The sequence below is a fragment of the Quercus robur genome, chromosome 10, assembly GCF_932294415.1.
Source record: "Quercus robur chromosome 10, dhQueRobu3.1, whole genome shotgun sequence".
Taxonomy (NCBI): domain Eukaryota; kingdom Viridiplantae; phylum Streptophyta; class Magnoliopsida; order Fagales; family Fagaceae; genus Quercus; species Quercus robur.
This window is the reverse complement of record NC_065543.1, coordinates 15,539,547-15,563,390: the sequence shown is the minus strand read 5'-3', so window position 1 is coordinate 15,563,390 and position 23,844 is coordinate 15,539,547. Positions and strand designations below refer to the sequence as shown.

At 34.2% G+C, this 23,844-nt stretch overlaps 1 protein-coding gene across 8 annotated transcripts in view; it reads right to left on the bottom strand.

Moving 5' to 3' along the window:
• Positions 1-18,788, bottom strand: part of LOC126703373 (histone-lysine N-methyltransferase ATX2) — a 54,836-nt gene extending 36,048 nt beyond the window's left edge. For 3 of the 8 annotated variants that reach the window (XR_007648036.1, XR_007648037.1, XM_050402330.1), the window contains exons 1-17: positions 9,915-11,988; positions 9,763-9,814; positions 9,553-9,627; positions 9,243-9,462; positions 8,468-8,591; positions 8,228-8,332; positions 7,358-7,560; positions 6,932-7,024; positions 6,692-6,789; positions 6,524-6,565; positions 5,911-6,081; positions 2,585-2,728; positions 2,218-2,265; positions 1,310-1,427; positions 1,163-1,228; positions 1,017-1,078; positions 715-771 (exon numbers count right to left, since the gene is read on the bottom strand). Coding sequence is in view for 5 of the 8 variants with exons in the window: in XM_050402330.1 (XP_050258287.1) it covers positions 715-771; positions 1,017-1,078; positions 1,163-1,228; positions 1,310-1,427; positions 2,218-2,265; positions 2,585-2,728; positions 5,911-6,081; positions 6,524-6,565; positions 6,692-6,789; positions 6,932-7,024; positions 7,358-7,560; positions 8,228-8,332; positions 8,468-8,591; positions 9,243-9,462; positions 9,553-9,627; positions 9,763-9,814; positions 9,915-10,525 (2,289 nt within the window). In the remaining 3 variants the exon portion in view is untranslated. Of the gene's footprint in view, positions 1-714; positions 772-1,016; positions 1,079-1,162; positions 1,229-1,309; positions 1,428-2,217; positions 2,266-2,584; positions 2,729-5,910; positions 6,082-6,523; positions 6,566-6,691; positions 6,790-6,931; positions 7,025-7,357; positions 7,561-8,227; positions 8,333-8,467; positions 8,592-9,242; positions 9,463-9,552; positions 9,628-9,751; positions 9,815-9,914; positions 11,992-18,653 lie in introns of those variants that run through there. The other 5 variants (XR_007648038.1, XM_050402331.1, XM_050402334.1 and 2 more) reach the window with 4 other exon arrangements.
• Between the last annotated feature and the right edge of the window lie 5,056 nt (positions 18,789-23,844).

The window sequence follows — 23,844 nt, the reverse complement described above, 5'->3', positions numbered from 1 at the left end:
GTCTGTGCAAAATTGTTATTCTAATAAGGACAGATTGGCAATTAAAAAAATAAAGATGTGTTGAATACACACAATTACACTAAGTAACTTTCTAAATAGAGAACAAAACAGTACATTAAGTTGTTCTCCCCCAGCATGCTGCTAAGAAATCTACCAGATTTTGTTACCAAAAAAATTTTCAATAATCTAAAGAGCAACATCTCTGCCAAATTATATAAATGGGCTCAGATTTTGTCTCAAGAGTTGTTGAAACAGAAGATCTAGGCTAAAAAAGACGTGAAGAGTTGGATCCTAGAAGATACTGTTCAGGCATGGTTTTTTAATTACCTTCATCCCTCGAGTTGGGGCTTGGTCTCACTCTCTCCTATATTAAACTCTAGCAATCTCCCATGCGCGGAGTAAAATCTTGCACACAATAACTTTCTTTTACAACTTCAGTTAAATGTTTACATAATTGGTGCATTCTTCAAACTAAATAGATAAATTTTGTATGGGAATGCTAAAAGTTTGAAGTTGGTACTAATGGAAAAATGACAAGGATAAGCAAAGAACAATTTGACGAAAGGTGGGAAATTAAAAAGAACAATTTGACAGACTCCATACAGAGATAAGAGGATAAGCAAAGAAGTAGACATACTTCAGTGGAGCTACCATAACGCAAACCATTAAATGTGAAAAAGATAAAATTGAAATTAAGCCCCACAATGAACTTACTTGAATGCAAGCTCCATAAGACACACCACAGATGCTACATAAAAGCTTCCAGCGGTCCTGTTTAAACAAGCAATAAATAAATGAACAGATAAAGGACTAGTGGAAAAGGAAACAAACTTTGCTGAATGTTGAAGATTCGATTGTTAAAATTTTTAAGTTCCTTAGTGAAAAATTTAAATGTCACAACAGAAATTTACTTAATCTTCACAAAGAAAAGATCACAAAAGTCAGTTTATTAATTTAAAAATAATAGTAAATAAATAAGCAAAGGAAGGTCATAGGAATATGACTATAATATATACCTTATTGATTCTACTTAGCCCATCAATGGGCTCCATTCTTTTGACATCAGATAAGCAAGTTTCTGCAGCATATTTGGTGAGTTAAAACTAAAAAATAAAAATAAAAGATCTAGATAACCAAAAATGTGAACTATACACAGACGAACCAGGTATCCATATTGCACACGCCAGATGAGCCCAGCGCCCATCAGTTGTAGGCTTCATTGCACCCCCTAAAGGAAAGTTATTTCACTGATTCAATGTTGCTTTGTCCATGGCTTTAAGTAAAAGAAATTCTAATGATATCTAAGTACCTATTACTGGACAAAGGCAGCAAGGTGGCGGAGGGTTGGGAGCCCCTGGTCGACATAAGTTGCACAACCATAGCACTCCATCAACAGGTTCTAATTCTCCATAACATCTAGCATGGACCTAAGCAAACAGAAAATGAAAATATAAGTAACATGTACGCTAGTGCTTTTGCTAAATATCAAAACAACCAGAAGAAGGGATTCTCAAGATATGAATTAAATAATCAAGCAGAGGAAGAATCATCAAAGACTACAGCACAGAATGAGCAATTTGTTTTTACTAACCATAGATATGATCTTTAGATAGGTAAAAAGAGCTCACACTCTTGTATGGGATTGAAACTGCGGCCTCATCCTCCACCCCAAATTTATGGAGGGCAGATATACCATTTGGTCTAAAGACCATTGACACTAACAGTAGATATGATGTAAACAACAAAACCTTAGTCCCAAAATTTTGGGGCAGCAAAAGATCCTCAACAGACAAATTGCAATTGGCCACATTTTCTTCTCCGCCATTCTATCCGATCCAAAATCATATTTTTGTTCTCTCTTTAATTAACATGTCCTTTTTTACCACTTCTACTAGTGTTATTTTGGGTCTTCCTCTACCTTTTTTCATTCACTCAACTTGAACCAAATCATCCTTCCTTATTGGGCATTAATTGTTCTCTTTTGCACATGAACAAACCATCTCAATCAACTCTGCCCCATCTTTTCATCAATAGAAGTCACCCTTCCTTTAAACGAATTTCTTCATTTCGTATCCTATCTTTTCTTATATTTCTACTTACCCATCTTAGCATAGCAGATATGATGCAAACATCTAGTACTTAGACCAAACACTGTACTTATATGATCCTAATATGCAATGAAAGTGGCATCAGATAAACAAATAAAGAAGCCCTTACCATCATTCTGCATTTATCACATTGCAGGAAGAGATTGTTTTCGTACTCCTGTAAACAAAACAGCCTGAATTAGCTGAACCACATATGCATCAAAATCATTTTAAAAAATCCAAATAGACTGGGAAAAAATGAAGCTGGGGGGGGGGGGGGGGGGGGGGGGCAAAGGAATTCCAAATCCCCATCCAGAAAAAGGCAAATAATATGAGCTCCCAAAGATAAGAACAGGCTTCCTAAGAGATGAAAAGAATTCTAAATTTTATAGTTAACAAAATAGAGATTAACAAGGACAGCAAGCAAAAAAGTCGACAGGAAAATTTTATAAAAAAAGTGTCAATGATGAATAATGCAAAAGAAAATTGGCTTTTACCTCATCCATGTGGCAAACACTGCACTTGTCAAGGTCTTTCCACTCAACACGAACAGGTCTGTAACCAACAGGCAGGTCTTGATGTCGTCTAGAGGCTAACTTGGACATGGATAATTTAGAAGAGAATCTAGATTTAGACAAACCCTGTCAACACCATGGGCACTTATTTTAGGCTAAATATTAGAGCATAAAAAAACAAGGAAGATCATAAGTTTAAGTGATAACAATGACATATTCTCAATGGATCTCAAACAGTATCAAGATAGTATAAAAATGAACAGTCATATTTGCCAGCTAATTATTAACAGAGAACTACTGACTAAGCATCAGGAAAGGTTTTTTCATATCAAAAATGACTTATATATAATTATTCCTTGCCATGATAATTCTTCTTCTTTTTTTTTTTGACAAGTTGCCTGCCATGATAATTCATGCAAAACATAGGTAGAACTATAAGAAATAATAGAACTATTCCATCAAAATCAATTGGTGCACACCTTCTAATAAACCACACATGCAAAACACTAAATTACTCTAGGAGCTAAAGGTAGAAATCATGGAGGTGTTCAAACTATAGGTCATGTTCAATCAACAGTAGTGAGTCAAATGATCCTCAGAATGCAAAGGCAGGCACCTTTTAACATGACTCAATACAACTGGACAACTTGACTTAGGACGCATGCAAAGGTTTGGCAGAGATTTGCAAACTTCACGTGGAGCTCCCTAAGTAATTTGAAATTAAATTAAAAAATGTGATTATGGTGAGTGATGAATTTATGTTCATAAATACGTGGAAAAATATTAGGAGTGGTTGGCAATGCTTTTAGGGTGGGAAACTTGCTGTAGGCATAGAAGATTTCATTTCTAGCATGACATGTGGTATGAAGATTTGGCTGTAAAACATCTTTCCTGATTTATATATGCTAGCATGTGATAAGGATGCTTCAGTAGCCTCCTATTTGGATAGAAGCATTGAAGAGTGGGCTTGCTTTTAGAATCCTACTCATGTTAAAGCATTTCAAGAATGATAACTGTTACTTCTTTTATTTATCATACTCTTTTTTTTTTAATAAGTAAGAAGAGAATATTATTGATAAAAGAAAAGCAAGAGAAACACAAAGAGTTCACGGTAGTGAACAAGGAAAAGAAGAAACAAAAAGACAAGAAGCCCCTAATCTATTCTAATAGATGAAAGAAAATCCAAAAGGGTAGACGGGAAGCAGCCCCTAATCTTTTATTTATCATACTCATACTTACCAACAGATAGACGGGAAGATAGAAAGTGTTGGAAGCTGTAACAGAGTAGCAAGTTTGAGATCCGATCTTTCTATGATGTTTTGAGGGTTCTGATAACAATTATTCTCCATGAAGAAACATTTGGAGAGCTAAGGCTCCTAAAAAAGTTGCATTCTTTGGGTGGACCAATGCTTGGGGCAAACTATTGATAGTAGATTATCTTATCAGGGGCCATACAGTTGTTGTAGACTGGTGTTGTATGTGTAAGAGCTCTGAGGATACAGTTAGTCATCTACTTCAACATTGTCAATGCTGTCTTTATTCAGAGTGCAGTAAATAATGCCTAAGACAGTTTGAGTTGTTAGAATGTTGTAAAGGGAAGTTCAGACAACATAATAATGTTAATATTTGCATAGTTGTTCCATTGTCCCTTAGGTGAACAATTTGGAACGGACGCAATGGTCAAGCTTATAAGGAGGTGGAGAATATGGTCTTGTCTATTAAATATCATTTTTTGAGAGGGTTATATATATATATATATATATATATATATATTGGATAGGTAAGAAAATTTTGCATTAAAAAGAAGCTACTCAATCAAAGAGATGAAGTAAAAGAAGAAAATATGTACAAGCAACAAAGGAAAACAAAACAACTTATGTACAAGAAAAAAGTGAATCTAAAAACAGCAGAATGGATTTCGAACAAGTAAAACCCCACGCACGAGACCAATCAAACAATGTGCTTCTAATAGTGCTTTCTCTCGTAATTCTTTTTTGATTTTATTGATTATATGAATCACAGAGTGTAATTTTTTGTGTGCCTCTTGCACACTTCCTGTGTACTAGATTCTCTCATTTTGGCAACAAATTTCTGTTACTTATAAAGGATGTCAATGATAGAGAAAATGTCAAAATAGCTTCTTGATACTTGGTTTCAGGTTATTTGGATCTCAGAATGTAACCCACCAAGTAGAAATCCAAATACTGATGAGTAACAATAATCAATTAATCCTTACAATCATGAAACAACAATCCTAAGACCACATTTTGATATTGGTTGCGGACCCTTATAATTTATTATGCCTAAACTGCTTACAAGATGAACTATTAATCATAATACTGAAAGTAGCTACCAATTGCGTAAGTCCTTAACGCAGCATAGGCATTTAAAAACTAGCGCACAATCAATCATAGTACTGAATGCTTCACTAAACTCATATATAAAACTCAATCATGTGTACTGATTTCCATTCATTACGTGCTTCTTTTCCAAAACGATTTATCTCATGATCTCCATAATGAATGGGAAAAATTACTGAGCTACCTAAACATACAAAAATAGTCTGCTCAAAGTGTGAAAGCCATAGAGCTAATACAACTATAGGACATAAGTTGGGGAGCAGGGAAAAAGAAAAAGAATGTGTGTTGGAGGAGAGGTGGGGATGGAGCCAAAGAAATCAGCTAAATATGCATGACATTATTTTCACATAACCATCTTGAACATGTTCATGTTACTCTATGTCAATGAACCCAACCAATGAACTCTGATGAACATGGCTTGCTTATGGAATAACTACAATTATATTAGTGGTCATCAACAAAGTAACCACTTGTAGTTACCAACAAAAATTAGCATCACAATATGTACAAGCCCAAGCAGGAAAGCCAGCCTACCATATCATACCACACAACAAGCTCAATACAATACCATGTTCACATACCCATACTACAAACCCAAACATACCAAACTACAGCTATTTATGTGATTTCAGATGTTGTACCCATTCTGACAAAAAATGCAACAAAATATTCTCCATTTTCAGAACACATTTATATTAAAATTATAAATAAGCAACCATAATGCCAAACATCAAATGAATTTAAAGATTTATTCATTTCCATATAATTGCAAAGCAAAGGTAACAAAATAATTAGCTATATGTGAACTAAGATACAGTGCCACTTCTGGAGTTGACTAATTTACTAGACATGGACATAGCAAACATCCAATTGAGAAGAACAGGTGGAGTTAATTGCAAACTATGAAAATTCAACAGCAAAATCATTTTTGACAAAAAAAAAATTGACCTGTATAAGCTTCACAACTTCAGGATTGGAGAAACCAAACATATCAGAACCAGTTTTATCAATCTTTTCTCCTCCACCGTCAGCACCAGAACTATCAGAGCTACTTGTTTGTATTTTCTTTATCCTTTTGTATATTTTATTCCAGCAATCAGATGGAGTGGATCCCTCAAACTAAGGAAAACAGAAAGAGAAAAACTTACATACATACACTTACGAAAAAAAACAAGCAAATCTATCTATACAAATCAAACTACACAGTAACGCAAGGGCAACCATATTTGTGCAATGATATTGAAAAAACAAAAAAGAAACAAAGTTTATGCTTTGGCCTTATACAAGGAAAGAAAGGGGATGGTGGAAATTTTCCGTTGAAATAGATGATAAAACAAAATCTGAAATGAAAACAAACTAATGTGGATTCATTAAACATTTCATAGAACTTCCCAGTTATTTTCACCCATTTTAATAACTTACTTTCCCCTACAATATAACCCAAATCAAGAACATATGGCGAATTTATCGTCTTATGAAACATGTGAGAATGTGTTCAAAGATGCACATAGTGAAATGTTTAGTTCTAGGTTATAAAGAAAACCAAAAAAAAATACGATACCTGATTCAGTGATGCAATAGCATACCTACTGTCATCACTGATCTACAAGATAGATAAACTCGTGAAAAAGTGCAAAGAAATAAGCATAAACAATGTCTAATGCAACAAAAGAATCAGATTGACCATTAATTCATACATACAGTTCATTTCATTGAATTACACACTCACCTGCTCTCCAGTATCTGATGTCACTCTAAATAGAGGTCGAATCTTTGATTCAGCATCTCTTAACACTTCCATCTTATATAAGGTGCATGTACTGGGATCTGAAACACCCAAAACAAAAGCAAAAATGTTATGAAACTGAAATCGTAATGATGATGATGATCAAATAAACTTAAAATATAAATCACATCAATATGACTGTGATAGGGAAAAAATATATAAACGCTTTCAAATATGCTCCACCAGTTATTGAAGTAAACTTCCTCATGGCAGTATATCCTTCAGGCCAAACGAATCTCTCATCCTGGAAATGTTCAGAGTCCTTGACAATCTTTCCTGCAAGATCATTTCATACACCAATGAGCAGAATGGTGGTCTCCAAAACCCATCAATAAAATAATTCAAATACTCTTCTCTAAATGCAGTTTGACAATTAATAGCAAAACTATTGGATCCCAAAAGGATAATATACAAAAAGGATCCAAACAAGTATTTTCTTTCTTGACTGAACATGTCAAAGTTAAAAGTTAAAAAAAATGATAGGGCCATGTCTTACAAATAATGCTTTAGTCATAAACATGATGTGAAAATTTAGAGAACACGTGAGACAAGCATGCTATACAATGTTTAGCTCACAGTAAGCAGCAGTTTAAAAATATAGAGAATTACCAAGGCTTAAAATTTGCACATCCCCAATTACATAGGGAGGAGTTCCAAGGCCCTGCGTTGCTCCCTGAATCCCTGCATCTTCAATGCAATCTTCACCTGTATCTGTACTCGCTCCATCATCTTCACTTGTGCTAACATTATCAGTGGTAATACCATTTTGCAGCTGTAGCATTCTTCTTGGAAGCTTTTGTTCGCTCAAATACCTATTAAAGCCACAGGATTGCAATAACTGATGTGAATGAATTGATTGGAACAAAATACAGAATAGAAACTAAAAATACCCAACAAAGTACTTGTGGTTAAACCCATACTTTTAAAATGATAGAGCAAAGATCAAATGGTCTGGATGAAGGAACATTCAGAGAAATACAATGCAACCAGAATACTTTAAGAGCCATATGAAGTTACTATAAAACTAAATATATCCAATATATGTAGGTTTTTTTTTTTTTTTTTTTTTTTTGGTAAAAGCCTTTTTTTTATAATTTTCCACAAGATACAAGGCAAGTCAGTAAGTTTAGCCATTACTGGGAGGGAAAAATAGCTCCTGGAAACATGATTCCTAGTTCAATGAACAATATTTCACACTTTATTCAAACTGCGATTACATAAAACATATTTTACGAGGACAAGCACTGACCAATACAATAATCTCAAAAGGAATTTTTGAGATAAAGAAAATCTGCAATGAAATAAGCATGATTTATACCAACAAAAATCACATATAAAACCAAGTCTAACCCCATGAAAATCCTAGAGTAGGCATGTTAAGCTTATGTAAGAGAAGAAAGATGGGGCTTGCATGAAATTCAGTGAAAAAATTTTCTCCCATCACTTAAGCCAAAAAAGAACTCACATAAGTAAACTTACGTTTTTGCTTCTTCCAAGCCTCGAATGAAACGAGGTTTCTTGCACTTCAGGTGGAAAGAAGAAAGGAGTCCCTTAAGAAATGAGATAGCCTGCTTCACTTTGATCCTGGATAATAACGAGAAAATAAACATGATGTCAGCTTAAAAGAAATAGGTCTGACATATGCCTTAATAAATTTGTTAGTGCACAATGCACATGATAAACAAAAAATTTCCTTCAAACTTGAAAAGGATCACAAACCTTGCAAAATCATGCGTGCCAAAAAACTGCACCGGAACTGACCCTCCACCTGAAAGTTTGCTTAAACCCTTACGATCACGGATGAGGGATTCCTTCACAACAATTGCTGGCCACATTGCATGACCTGCACTAAAACGATTGAAATAAGTTGGTGTGAAATTAGTCAATTAGAAAAGGCATGCATAACGATAGTAGTGAAATTTACATAGCATATCATGACCTGAAAAATAATTTCTAGAAAAATTAAAACACCGAGTCAAGCAACACTTGAAGAAATGACAAAGATACAATAAGAACCACATCATAAGGATTATTAGAAACATAGTGATGTGAAATGACTAGTGTCCCAGAAATTTATACAACTAATTATTTCAATTTTAAAAAAAGCAGCACATTTTGAAAAGCCATGTCATTTGTGTATGATATAGCACATTGTAAAAGCTTTTGTTCTATCTCATCGGTGACTTTATATAACAGCTCAGCACTGCACTTTTACATAAATATAGCAATAACATGACCAAATCCACAAAAACACTGTAATTGACTTCTACGAGCAAGTAGCATTGATGTGTAAGAATCAATCTTAAGTCCAATATCCTATATGAGGTATCTTCCAATGTCTATCTCAAAACAAATTCTCTAGGCTTCTCTTTTTTCTTTCTCGTTTTGTTCTACATATTTTCCCTAAGCTTGCCAAATACACACACACACACACACACACACACACACACACACACACAACAAACAAACAAACAAACAAATATTAAGCACAGACCAGTAAGCTTGGCCCATATGATATCCCCAGGGTCGAGCTCTTGGCAGTCATACAAACTCGCAGCCAACACGAGCATCTCATTATAATCATACACATCACCATCTGTACTCGTAACACTGCAAGTCAAGTTCAAACGCTGCATCTCTTCGTGGGAAATGTAGAATTTAACTTTCTCATTTGAGAGAATTAATTCTTCTTTATCACTATCTTCATATTCTACCTGCATTTTAATTTCATTCACAAGATAATCAGAAACTCTCAACAACTCAAACATTCAAACAATTAAAATAATACTCAAGAGAACCCATACATGATGTCGATTAGACTCTGGGGTGTAACCCACAACTCGACCAGAATACCAATCAGCATCCAATGGCCAATAAACCTGTACTCAAAAAAAAAAAAAAAAAAAAAAAAAACCTAATTTTATTCCATAACATTTCTAACATTATCAAACTCAATAACACCAATTCTTGGATTAGGAAAACAAAAAACTTTAAAAAGCTTACAAAGAGCTTGCCTTGCATTGTAATCCAATAAACGTTTTTGGCTCAACATTGTCCAAACTCAACCTGATCCAATTATTCCAAATCTTCAAATTCAAATTCAAATTTAAAATTGCTTCGAGAATTGGAAAAACAGTATGAAGTAAAACCAAAAACACGCACTGACCTGATCCATCGCTTAGTGGTAGGCGAATCCGACAAAACCTTCTCGCAATTTTCCAAATTCCGCTTCCTTTTCTTCAAATTACTACTATTAGCATCAACATTAGCATTACTACTATTATGAATTCTACAATCCCTCAATCGCGGCCGATCAAGGCTACGCAAGACGCTGGAATCCACGCCCAATTTGACAAGCTCACCAGTCCCTAACCTATGCTTTTTCTTCTTCTTCTGATTCGCATTTAACGACAGTGCATCCACCTTCGATTCCTGCACTTCGAACTCCTCGTCGTCGCGAGAGATTAAGGAGCGGAGAAAGGAAGGGTTCGGAAGGGAATGACGGAGGCGCTTACGGCGGCGAGTGTAGACGTAGAGGAGAGGAGGCTTGTTAGGAAGAGAAGACGAGGAAAGGTTAGTATTGTCGTCTAAATTGGTGGAGAGAAGCTTCCGAGCTTTGATTTTCTTGGACATTAAGGCGGAGGAGCCGCTGGCGGTGACGCGGCAGGGCGAGGTGGCGGAGTAGACGTGGTCGAGCGGAAGGTACCGAACGGGAGTGCCGTCTACGGTGGTGTCGTCGTCGTGGAGATGTTGGGGCTTCTTCAGAGCAAGTGCCATTGTTAGAGAGAGAGCAAAAGTGACGAAAATGGAAATAAGGGTTTGGGTTTGGGATTTTGCTCTCTCTCTCTCTCTTTGTTTTCTCTCACACGAATAGTGTGGGAAAGAGAGAGAATGCGAAAATGTGAATGTGAATGAAAGTTTTTCGAAATTTTGGGAAAGGAGTGTGCGTTAGGGTTTTAAAGTGGGGATTGGGAAGGATCGGGTGTTTTTGGAGGGAGGAATTTCGCCAAATTTATCGGTTTCCCGCCGTGTGTAAAGGTACAATTAAAAAAAAAAAGGAGATAGATCATAGATGAACGGAATCTATATATGGGTACTTGTTTCTTTTATATGCATAACAGTGATAGTTCAGTGGGTTGCAGGTTTTGGTCATAAATTTTCTCTATATTTTTTTTTAGAAATAATAATTAAATGATTTTTTTAATGAATAAATGATTTTTTTATTTGCCTATAAAATGCAAATTTTTGTATATTGGAACTGTGAGCAGGTCTAACAGGCTAAGCCCACTTAAAATAATAAATTTAAGCTAAACATTTCAATATAATTAATTTGTTAGAGGATAGGCTTCCAAGGTCATCTTTAATGTACTGGTATGATTTGAGCTTTAGATGAATGGGTAAAAGTTACACAATTCAAGGAAGAAGAATAGATTTTTAGAATTAACACTTCCTCGAGCCTGGCCGAAGAGCAGTTGTTCATAGATTATTCAAGTTTTAATCACAAGATAGTGCTACAAAATGTTTTTATTTCCTTTCAGTTTTTCATCCCCTTTATGTTGGACCTTCCTTTCTTTATATAGTTAGCTGAATTACATCTAAGCCCTCCACTTGTATAGTCACTAACCTTCCTTTAGATGTTTGTTCCATCAAGGTTTTGCTAGAAGTGGTAGAGTATGCTTGTTCCATCAAGGTTCAGTGCATTGAATGCGAAGGTAATGGTTACTTTGTCTGGATACTTCCCTTATTCTTTGCTTGCATGCCTCTACCGTCTTCTTCAGTATTATGTTATCTAGTACAAGTGGCCTGCCCAACAATTCCCAAGGAAGCGCTCACTCTTCGGGCTCCTTGAAAGATCGGCCTATTTGTGGTTCCTCCTCGGATTCTCATCCACGTGTTGGGTAAGGACTAATGCATGGGTGGGCCCTTCCCCTTCCTCGGACTTGACCATGGGCTCTATTCCATACTCGGATCTTACCCCTCCCACAAGAACCTTAAAAAGCTATATAAGCAAAGTACCAAAGTGGTTACAAGAATGAGAGATTTTGGACTCCAGCTATAAATTTAATACTTAAAAAAAATGTCAATTGTATTTGTACACCTAAAATAAATTTCATTTTGTAAGTTCTACTTTGATATTTAAATCGTCTCTTGTAGTGTTCATTTTATTCAAATACTTATATCACATACTTAGTTTGTCACAAAACTGACATATGTAGTATCGATATTAATTTTTTTTAGTGGTGAAAGTAGTATCAATAACATTCTAACTTTCTCATCAAAAGTATATATATATATATATATATATATATACATACATGTTGAGGTTCAAAATGTAATAAGGAGTCAGGCCCTTAAAAAATGGGAAAGGCCCAGCCCATGAAGGTAAGGGAAAATAGAAGAAAGGCTTGGTCCTTAGAAATAAAGAAGGGAGGAGCCGGGCCCATGGAGAGAAAATAATAAGTTCTAGGCCCTAGGAAGAAAGGAGGTGTTAAGGGAAGCATGGGTTAGAGACTTAAGCAAGAGGTGGCATCTAAGGAAGCCCAAAAGGGAGGCAAGTAGGAGCTAGGCTAGAATGACATAGGATCTGGTAGCCCTAAGGAGGGATCCTTAAGGAAAGACTGGTATATGGGATCCCGGACGTGGACAACTCTGAATGGTATGCTCATGATAAAAGGAAGGCATGAAAGACGAAGGGTGTCCTGTCAAAATTAGGTGTCCACAACCAAGGAAAGGATGATGGGGACAACTGGTAACTTCGGGACCAACACCTAATGAAGAAACCCAGGACATTGGGTAAAGAAGAGAAGGAGAACCAAGAAGGAAGGTGGTCAAGAGCCTTTCCGACTACACTATCATCAAGAAGGGATCCACCCCATTTTGAGAAAAGAAACAAGGCATGAGAGGTCAACATTAGAGCCTCAGATCTTTGAAATGACATTTTTAAAGGCCTTGGGGGAAGAATAAGAAACCTTGACCTTGGAGAAGCATTTGGACTTACTTAGAAGGGATCTCCCATAAAAGGAAGTCAGCAAGGGAGCTTTAGATCGTTAAAATCCATAAAAGTGAAATAAGAATGAAAAGGATAAGGGGCCAACCACTAAAGCTTTCAGATATAACATGGGTTCTAGTACCCAGTACACAAAAGAGAATGATGATTGATGGTGAGGAGCATCCAAGTAGCACTATAAAAGGGGTAAAGTACCAGCCAAGAAGGGCATTTAGCAAGAAGCACTTAATATACCATAAAAGACATTAGAAAGAGAGCTATGAGCTTGAAATGGAGTGAAGAGTGAGGCTGTAAAGGATCTTTCAAAAAAATACTTAAGGATACACTTTGATTCAAAGGGATTCAATCTTTACAAGTCTTGGAATCCTAAAGAGAGCTATATTAGTCTGTGATTTTTGAACTTTATTGAATCTTGTGATATATCCTAGCAAAGTAGGACCTAACGTATTCAAACACTTAATATAATGAAACATAATATCACTATATTTTGAGGATCCCTGGCGTTCTTTTTATTTGCACTCTTTCAGTTCGCTTGCTATTCCTTAGTTATTCATTTAACCAATAAATATGTGTGTGTGTGTGTGTGTGTGTGTGTGTGTGTTGTGGAGCCCATTTCTTGTGCACAGATTGGCTCGTAAACAGCCCAACAAAGCCGCGGTGAGTCAAGCCTAATCCACCAACCATCTACACCATCCTTTGGAGGCTCAGGATCCCCCTAGACCATTGGGCTTGGGCTCTGTCCAAAGAAGGAACCCACATTATATTACACCCTAATTTATACAACTTGACTAATGTCTCTAATTGTATTATGCTTTAAGCCTCAAGCAATCACCGCGTGATCCACATCTATAAACTATCCAAATTTATAAGTATTAAAAAATAATTAAAACTAAAAGCAAAAATCACAACATGTATATTAATATATACACACATGAAAAAATAATTAATTTAATAATTAAAAAACATTTTAAAAACGAAATTAACCAAAAATCTCAATTCATTAATTAAGAACAATCCAAATTTATGAACATTTAAAACATATGAAAATGGATTTAAGCAAAGAGGGACTTACATAGGAATTTGGACCAATAAATCTAATTTATCTCAATAGTATAAGCTAGTCCCTATGTAAGAACTTTTTTAGACGCTTCTTTTTCTCTTGTATCCAATTTCATGTTGACAACAAAATTTGCTTTTAAAGAAGCTAGACTGCACATAACAAAGCGCCAAACGAAAACCATGATTGTCAACAACTTTATAAGCCATCAATTAAAGGTCTACAACAACAAAATAAAAAATCAAAATGTGATGACTGAGATTCATAGAGACAAAATTTTAGAGAAAGATCATATCATATACTATGTAATAAAAAGGCAAAAATGAGAAGTTCTGGTGAAAATGAAATGTTGTAAATATCAATAAGATGGCATAGGATGCATGTTTATCTAAGGGGGAAAAAAAAAACAACAACAACAACAATAAACCATAGCCTTAAGTTAGTAGTTATAGGGCACTAGGACATAAGGTGCTTAGATTTAAACTCATTAGGTTTCTTGTTAGTAGTAGTTGTATGGCCCCAACTAACTATTTTTTTTTTCAAAGAAATTTAATAAAATTTTATGCAGTTTGATGCAGACACTTAGCGTAACCACAACTTTTAAGCCTAACTTTTATTATACAGCATAATACATATGATATGATGTATATTGCTTTAAAATCAATCCAAGGCTTAACAAAAGCTTCCTTGAAAATCAATCTGAGCAGTAATGAAGAAAATTTTACTAAAATGTCCATTTTGATCACAATTTTATAATAATAAGAGTTCTATTCATCCCATTATATCATGATAGGTTTTTTTTGGAAGAATTAAGACTGAAATTTCATTGAATGACAACAAATGAGATTACATTGATCATATCACGAATCACTAAAGGCCATTCTCAGGCATTTCTTTGAAAGAAAGCCCAAAACTCCTCAAAATATCTAGCCTCACGAGTTAATGCATGGGCAACACTATACAAGTAACTGTAGTCTATCTGGTAAACTAATTCATCTATGGTAAACCAGTTAAGAAACCCTGAAAAAGGAGAAATGACAAATTATGGGGAAAACGTTAAAAGAATGCTTATACAAATATACAATTATACATACGGTAAAGAAGTCACAAGAAATCCACTTAAGAATAATTTCACAGGTATTTGACTAGATTAGAAGATATGTTCACAACACAAATACACTAAACACCAACCATTCATTCAAATATAATTTTTTAATCAAAGTAAATTTCAGCCATTCATTCTAGTAACTTTTTGGCTCAACACCCAACAATTCACTATCAGTGATAGCTCCTTGTCATAAAGTAATACTTCAAAATTATTTTTGGTGCAATTTGTCTTGTCATGTCATATCCATACTAAGACCCGTGTTTTAAAATTATTTTGCCACATGTAATTAACTTCAAGCGATACAATATACATCATATCATATGTACCATACTATATAATAAAAATTGGACTTAAAAGTTGTGGTTACACTAAATGCCTTCATTAAACTGCATAAAATTTTATTAAATTTATTTGAAAAAAAAATTAGTTAGTTGGTGCCATACAATCAGTTAGTTTCAACCATTCATTCTAGTAACTTTTTGGCTCAACACCCAACCTTTTATTATCAGTGATAGCTCTATGTCATGAAGTAATACTTCAAAATTATTTTTGGTGCAATTTGTCTTGTCATGTCATGTTTGTACTAGAACCCGCGTTTTAAAATTATTTTGCCACAGTGTTTTCAATTTTCAGCAATATAAGCGGTATCCAAAAGACCCATAGACTCCCTCATAATAATTACAAACTAAAATTCGAATTATTAACAGTCTACAAAGGAAGGGATATGAACACTACCAAAACCAATAGACTACTCATACAATGACAACAAAAATAAAGATTTTAGCTCAAGAATTGATAAGTCAAAACCATTAAACCTGTAGTTAATTATCTCTATCCATATTGTCCATATAAGCAAAGGGGAGTGGATATCCTAGTAAGAAGGAATTAAGTATGAAAGTTCATTTCAAGTTGCAACTATGATCATGATGACTACCAAATTAACTTGCATTAGGCATTCAAATCAGTCATGGCTTCCCCAAGATAGTTCACATAGATTTAATATTTTAAAACTTCAAAAGTTTGACATACTTTTATATAAAATTTGATTAGCATATAATTTCAATAAATTTTTTTGTCAAAGTTCTAAAATTTGAAACTTACTCTTGATCATTACCAAAGCCAAGAGACCTATACACTCCAACTACAAACAAGCCACTTTCCGTTCAATAACAAGCCATACCCAATAACCCCAAATTTCAAACCCAAGCAAAATCATCAAGCTTTATACATAACAATAAAACCCAGTCATCAAACTAATCAAAACTAAAACAAAATGAGACCTAAGGGGTTTCAGTAAACAAAAAGAAAAATTAAAGAAAAAAGACAACAAAGATGAGAGATAAGACCCATACACTAACTACAGTTACCACAAGTCTATAACAAGAAAGGAAAAAAAATTCAATTAAAGAAAAGCAAAATCTTTAGTGCTGTAAATAAAAGAAAATGATGATCTTCTCAAAGGAAACAAGAATAGAAAAAAAAAAAAAAAAATACCATAAATTTGATATCAAAATTTCCTCACCAAATCTAATAATTTATTATTATTATTATTTTTTAGGTTGGCCTTTAGAAACAGAGGTGGGCAGCTGAAATACCGTTGGTGCATGGCCAGGGTGGAGATGTTTTCGGAGCATCATTGCCAGGGTGATGCAAGTGCAGCAGTGTTGTGGGTGCAAGGAGAAGCTCGACCATGGCTAGCCTTTGATGGGAGGGAGACAGAAACCAAGTTGAGATAAAACCTTAGACGATGAAAGTTGAAACTAACGTTAGTTAAAGTCATTGCTCGCTCAGTTAAGAAATGGAGAAAATCCAAAGTCTAGGACTCTAGGCCCATGTTTTGGATGAGCTAAAGATAACTGACTTGAACCTAGGCATTGGTTGCACATAGATTTATTACTCATGCACATAGATATATATATATATATATATATATATTTTTTTTTTTTTTAATTTTGTAATTTTTGAATTTTTGTTAGGACAGAATGGTAACTTATTTGCATTAACTTATTAGTACTAGCATGTAGTCCGTGTTTACGCACGGAAACATTAACAATTGTGATGATAAGATGTTTATCTTAGTAGATTCAATTTCCACATTGAGCATTATGAATGGAAGTAACTTAACACCAACATTTAAAAATCAAATTGGACACATAGCACAAAATTAAACTACAATTATAAATTAATTTGATTCAATTTGAATTCTAAAATTGAACTTCAACTTAATATAATATATATGATTATATTTTTGTCACTTTTAACAAATTAACAAAATCTTAATCCAGACACAGTAAAAACTATTAAAAAATAAGAACTAATCATTGAGCTTGGAATCTTCTTGGAGGCGCCAATGAAGCGATAATGTATGAGAGTGTGAAGCAAGGAAGAGTGGGATTGAACATTGTGTTTGAACCCGGCCTTGCTCTAAAAAATCCGTAAGGAGGAGGAGAGGGCAGTGTGTGGATCTAGTTGGTAGAGGTTGAGAGAGGAGGAGACATGGGATGAAGATATGGAATTAGGAGGAGATGATGTTTTACTTTTATAGTCTTTCTCGTTGGACTCCTTGGTTCTGGTTGTGGGATTAGAAGAGCTCCAGACTCTATTGAGATCACCCATAAAAGTGTGCAGGTGAGATGTTCTTGCTTAGGCCAATGAATATTATTATTGTGGTTTTCTTGGCTTCCGTGTTAAATGTTAATGCATCATTTATTTGGGCACAAAAATTAGAAAATTTAGATAAGATACATTACACAAAATTGGAGTCCAATTTATAATCTTCATGAAAGTGTGCAGGTAAGATGTCTTTGCTTAGGCCAATGAGCATTATTATTGTGGTTTTATTGGCTTCCGTGTTAAATGTTAATGCATTATTTATTTGGGCACAAAAATTAGAAAATTTAGATAAGATACATGACACAAAATTGAATTCTAATTTATAATCTAATTAAAATTTTTTTTGAGTTTTAGTTAGGACAAGTGGCGCAAAATTGAGAATCCAATTGAAATCTAATTGGATTTTCTCTCTGCTTCACCTATTATTATATATATAGATATATAGATTATTTGTTTTCTTAGTATGCAATGGTAACTTTTAAGCTTTCTATTTTTTATTTTTTTTTTCTTTTAATTGATACTAAAGTCTAAAACCATGAATAATTAGTTCTTAATTGAGAAAACGTTTTATGGTAAACTTTTGTATTTATTATAATATATATATATATATATATACATATATATATATATATTTATTTATTTATAAATATAAAAAAATAGCGGTAAACCTGAAACGGTACACTGATATTGATTGGTATCCAAAATATATCGTATCGCTGGCCAAACCGGTACAGCCTCCGGTACGGTATTAACTTCCTTGGTACTACTTGAAAACTTGTGTTTATGAAGACAAAACTTTTAAAAAATAAAATCTCTTTACAATTATGATGAAATATTTAATTTTAAGACAATAAATAATTAATTAACTTAATCATTTAAAAATTTAAGACTTCGATTCAAAGTAAATGTATTGATTCAATAATACCAAGTCTTCAAAAAAAAAAAAACCCTTTGAAAAGCTTGTTAAGAGTTTGCCTTGCATTGTAATCCAATAAATGTTAATAGGCTCAACATTGTCAGAAGTCAACTGGTTCAAATTACTCTAAACTTTCAAATCTAAATTCGCAATCACTTCAAGAATCTTAAAAACAATACAAGTAAAATCAAAACACTCCTTGACCTGATCCATCGCTTAGTGGTAGGCAAATCCGACATATTCTTCTTGCAATTCTCCGAATTCCACTTCCTTTTCTTCAAATTACTACTATTACCATCTACATCAGCATTACTACTATTATGAGTTCTACAACCCCTCAACTACAACCGATCAAGGTTCGCAAGACGGTGGAATTGACTCCCAATTTGAAAAGCTCACTGCTCCCTAATCTTTTCCTTTTCTTCTTCTACTTCTCCTTATTCACATTTAACAATAACGTGTCCACCTTAGAATCCTTCGTGTCAAACTCTTCGTCGCCAAAAGAGATTCAGGCGCGAAAAAAAAAAGAGGGGTTTTGTAAGGAATGGCGAAGGTGCTTATAGTGGCAAGTGTATACAAAGAGGAAAGGAGGTTTGTTGTGAAAAGAAGACGATGAAAGGAAAATAAGATCACATGAAATGTGTGGAATGAGAAAGTGAAAGTAAGGGTGTATTTGATCTCAAAAAAAAAAAAAAAAAAAAGTAAGGAAGGGTGTATTTGTTAAGAGGTGAAATAGGGTGGAGGAAAAACTTTAGAGAGCAATTAGAAATGAAAATTTTTTTAAGTGTGTTTGGTTGAGTGGGGAGAAAGGAAAATAAATAGTGCAGTCCAGGTGTTTTCTCCTTACCCACTAAAAAATTTTCTCCTCAAAATGGAGAGAAAACTGAAGAAAGAAATTAGGCATCATTTTTGAACAAAAATGCCCATGTGCAATTGCATATGGGCTTCATCCACATTGCTTTTCTTCACACTTTTTTTTTCTTTATTTTCCTCTTAGATGTTACCTGCCTCCTTTTTTTTTGGTTTTGTTTAGATTTTTATTTTATTTTATTTTTATCAACATGATTTTTATTTTCCTAATAAATATAGGTGATTGATTTTTTTTTTTTTTTTTTTGTTTATCACTTTTTTGGTTTTAATTGGGCATCATTTTTTAATAAGGGTATATGCATAAATTTATACAAACTCACTTTTTTCGTCCCTTCATTTTTCCACTCCCAACCAAACAAAAATTAGGGAAATTAAAATCTTTTCTATCCTCCCATTTTTCCATATCTCACAATTTTCTATCTTTCTACTTTTCCACTCCTCCAACCAAACGAACTCTAAGTAAATGAATATTTCGAAATTTTGGGAAAGGAGTCTGGATTTGGGTTTTAAAGTGGATTGGGATTGGGTTTTTATGGAGGGAGGGTTTTCGCCAAATTATCTATTCCACTTTAAGATCACACGAAATGTGCCAAATTCATGAGAAATATAAAATGGTGTAAAAAAAATAAGTCGCTTTTTTTTTTTTCATGAAAAGTTTCTAAAAATATTTCCTAAACCAATTCCCTTGGGGCATACGAGTTAACTTTCTCTTCTTTTATATGTATGTTGTAACGCTTAAAGCTAGTTATATCTTAAATGACCACCTAGGTAACACCAACTTGACAATACCTTACATAATCTACCATTTTCACATACATTTTGTTTATATATTTAGAGGTTTTTTTCTTAAGAAAACACACACACATATACATATATTTATAAAGGGTTTCTTTAAATTAATGCAACATCCACAATATTTTCACAATAGTTTCACAACAAATCCTAAGAGATTGTTGTTATTAGTTCTAATCTGAATCCACTATCATGGTTTTAAAAAATCGAAACAATCAAAGAACCAAAAATGGGTCAGGTTTCTAGTTAAACCGATTATTTTTCCTAGTTTTTGCCATACCGATTCCATGTCTAGTTGAACCGGTTCAACCGTCTAGTCCGGTTTTTAAGACAATGTCAACCACCGATATCACTTATTTACCAACCAATAATAGCTTAATACCTAGAATTTGTTGTAAAAATGCTATGAACGTAGCATCACCCTTTCTTTTCATCATAAGGAACTGTACATAAGTTTTGGTCTTCATTTGAAACGTATAAATCTTAACTACAGGCTTCATATGTGTCCTGCGTGTATTGAGAGATCTTATTTTTTTGTATTCAATGTTTTAAAATCAAGTTTTTTAGATCCTAAACTAACCTCCAATAAAAAAAAAAAAAAAAAAAATCAGTGTTTGAACTTTGAAATATGGTTTAAAAATGTAATGATTTGGATATTATAAACCACCTTTCATTTTCTCTTTTTTGGATTATATAACTATATAAATATGTGTGAGAGAAAAATATGACAAAAATTAAAATTTTCAACTTTGTTATGACAGTGAAGAAGTTTATTAAACTCACCTAAAAAATGACAAATCACAAGATCAGGATCAATATGTGGATGCTCAAAATAGCGGGAGCATTAGAAAAGTTAGTATACTAGTACAAGAACAACAAGCCTCTGATCCTGAAAAAAAAAAAGGGAGTAAAAGTACAAGATTGACAATATCTTGGGCATGCATAATGAAAGTTTGGTTGCGAAGGGGTTTACTCAAAACCTGGTGTAGACTTTATTGTTACATATTTGTTGGTAGCAAAATTTGCTTCGGTTAGAATAATCATGTCTATTGTGGCACGGATAGAGTTGGAATTGCACCAATTAGATGTCTAAGTATACTTTCCTCAATGGTGAATTGAAGAAAGACATCTATATGTCACATCAAGATGGTTTCCAAGTTAAAGGACATGAGTAAAAGTCTACAAGTTAAAAAGATCCATGTATGGACTCATTTAATACTTTAGGTAATAGTATTTGTAGTTCCACCAAGCAATCTTGTAGATTGATTTTGAAATGAGTCCATTGTTAGATCATTATGATTATGTATGGTGAGCACAGGAATTATCCGAAGAAAGAAATGTGTCTTAAGGATGAGGAGGAAATTAAATATCTCCTATGCCCAAGTTAAGGGCAACCTCATCATGCTATGATAAGTGCAAGACCAAATATTTGTTATGCGATGGGAGAGTATGTCAATATAATCCCAGTGGGAGTATATGTCAATATAATCCTGATAGGGCACATTGGCGGTTAGTTAAACGAATTTTCCGTGATCTCCAAGGCACTAAAGGAATGAAACTATGTTTTGGCATGAGTAATCCAGAGATAATAGGATATTTTAACATATATTCCTATTCAATGGAACGATTGTTTCTTAGTTAAACAAGAAATAAGGTTATGCTGTGAAGCATACAATGGAGGCGAAATACATATGATGCAGCATAACAATAAGTAATACGGTCTAGATTTAAAATTATATCGACAATTTAAAATTAAGTATACCTAATAGATTGATCGATGTGTATTGTGACAAAAGGTTTGCTATCTCGTTTATAAAAAGTTGAGTAAATGGTTTCAAAGGCAAATACATCAATGTATAACTATATTCAAGATATAGTGGAGAAAAGTTGAGGCACGAGTCTAGGATATCCCCTTGAGTGAGATGGTGGCAGATCTTATGACCAAAGGATTGACTCTAGATAGATCTAGAGTGCATGTAGGAAAAATGAGACCCGTAGATCCAAAAACCTAGGTGGGATACCACATGCAGTTGCACAAATGGAAGGACTGGGGACACCCGTAGAACATGGCTATGCAGCTTATGCTTTGGGGACACAAATGGTTAGTATTAAGCAAAATAGTATTGTATGAAAAGTTAGCGGATAAATGTAAAGTCCACTAATGTGCATCATACATAACACAACTTGTACAATGAAAAATCACTGAAGTCATACAAGAAAACCTTCAGGGTATTGGCTTAGAGGAAGTATCAAGCAATTAAGTGTTGGTCAACACATGTTTGGTGTGTGTGGTTGAAGGACATCGACTGACAATGCGGGTGTGGACTAAAATCCCCTCTTGCGCGTGGTGACAAACGTCCCACATGTTCAATGCCATTCATTTGAAATAATACTGAGTGATAAGACATCCAAAGTATACTACAAGAGTGGTATATAACGAAGGGTGCGGTCAGTGGTGTATGACAAGATGTGTACACAGCTTTGCCATAGTTAGACACTAATGTTGATCTATGAAGAGCATAGATGAGAATCAACATTAGGCAATACCAGGGTGACACCACAATATATATTGATTGTAGTTAACATAATTAGTTATGGTGCGATCAAGTGGGAGATATTAGTATATATAGTGATAGATGATCATACCATCACTCATACAAAGACCTGGCACTTGGTGGATGGTGTTGCTTCAACAACCTACCGTAGAGAATTAATTAAGCGTTAAAGCTAATTATTTACTAAAAAAATCACATTTCTTATATAAGATACAACTCTTTGGTAAATAGATATATCTCTTCCCAATAGGCATGAAGGAGTCTACAAATATTGGGACTCCTCATTCATTGTTACGTCACATTTTATTCTCTCTGTCTGTGTTGGTGATTCCCACTGAAGAGGAGATGTCAATATTTCCCATGATCCACACTCCCAATCAAGGTGGCCGATCTCATTGACCCTGATGTTCATAGCTGGAAACCAGGGTTTATAAATGATCTTTTCAGCCCCCAATTTGCTCAACCCATTCTATCTATCCCCATTCCCATAGAAAACAAAGCAAACAAGCTTATTTGGGTTCCAAACTCAAAGGGAGTCTTCATAGTCAAGTCGGCATATCGTCTTTCTCTCCCCCAAGAAAATACCACACCTCACTCCTAAGTGAATTGGAAGAAGATCTGGAAGCTTAAAGTTCCATAGAGATTCAAGATGTTTTTGTGGCATCTAGGCAACAACACTGCCAACCAAAGAAAATCTTTCCTGCTACCTGAATATCATTGATCGTAGTTGTGTGCTTTGCAACAAGGACATAGAATCATTTCAACACCTCTTCTTCTTATGCCCTTTTTGCCAAAGCAATATGGTTTGCAGCATGCTGGGTCTTAGAGCAAATGAATGTACCATTTCTTCGCTGGAGAGCATTATCAATTCGATTCTAAATACTCCAAAATCCCTATGCCCCACAAAAGATTTTTGGCTTACGCTGCAACTTAAATAATGCTCCTAAGTGCAGTATTGTTGCGAAGTAATAACTCGATAAGTTCGAGGTCGAATTCACAGGAAAAAGGGAAATGATTAGTAAACCACAAGAGAATAAAACTGAAATAATAAAGTTTAATTGAAGAGATTTTGATGGTTTAGCAAAGGTAATTTAAATTGAGAGAAAATAATAATGTACTAAGGTGCTAAGGTTTAGGGATCCATACACAACACATCTATTGGTAGTCTTAAAAAATTT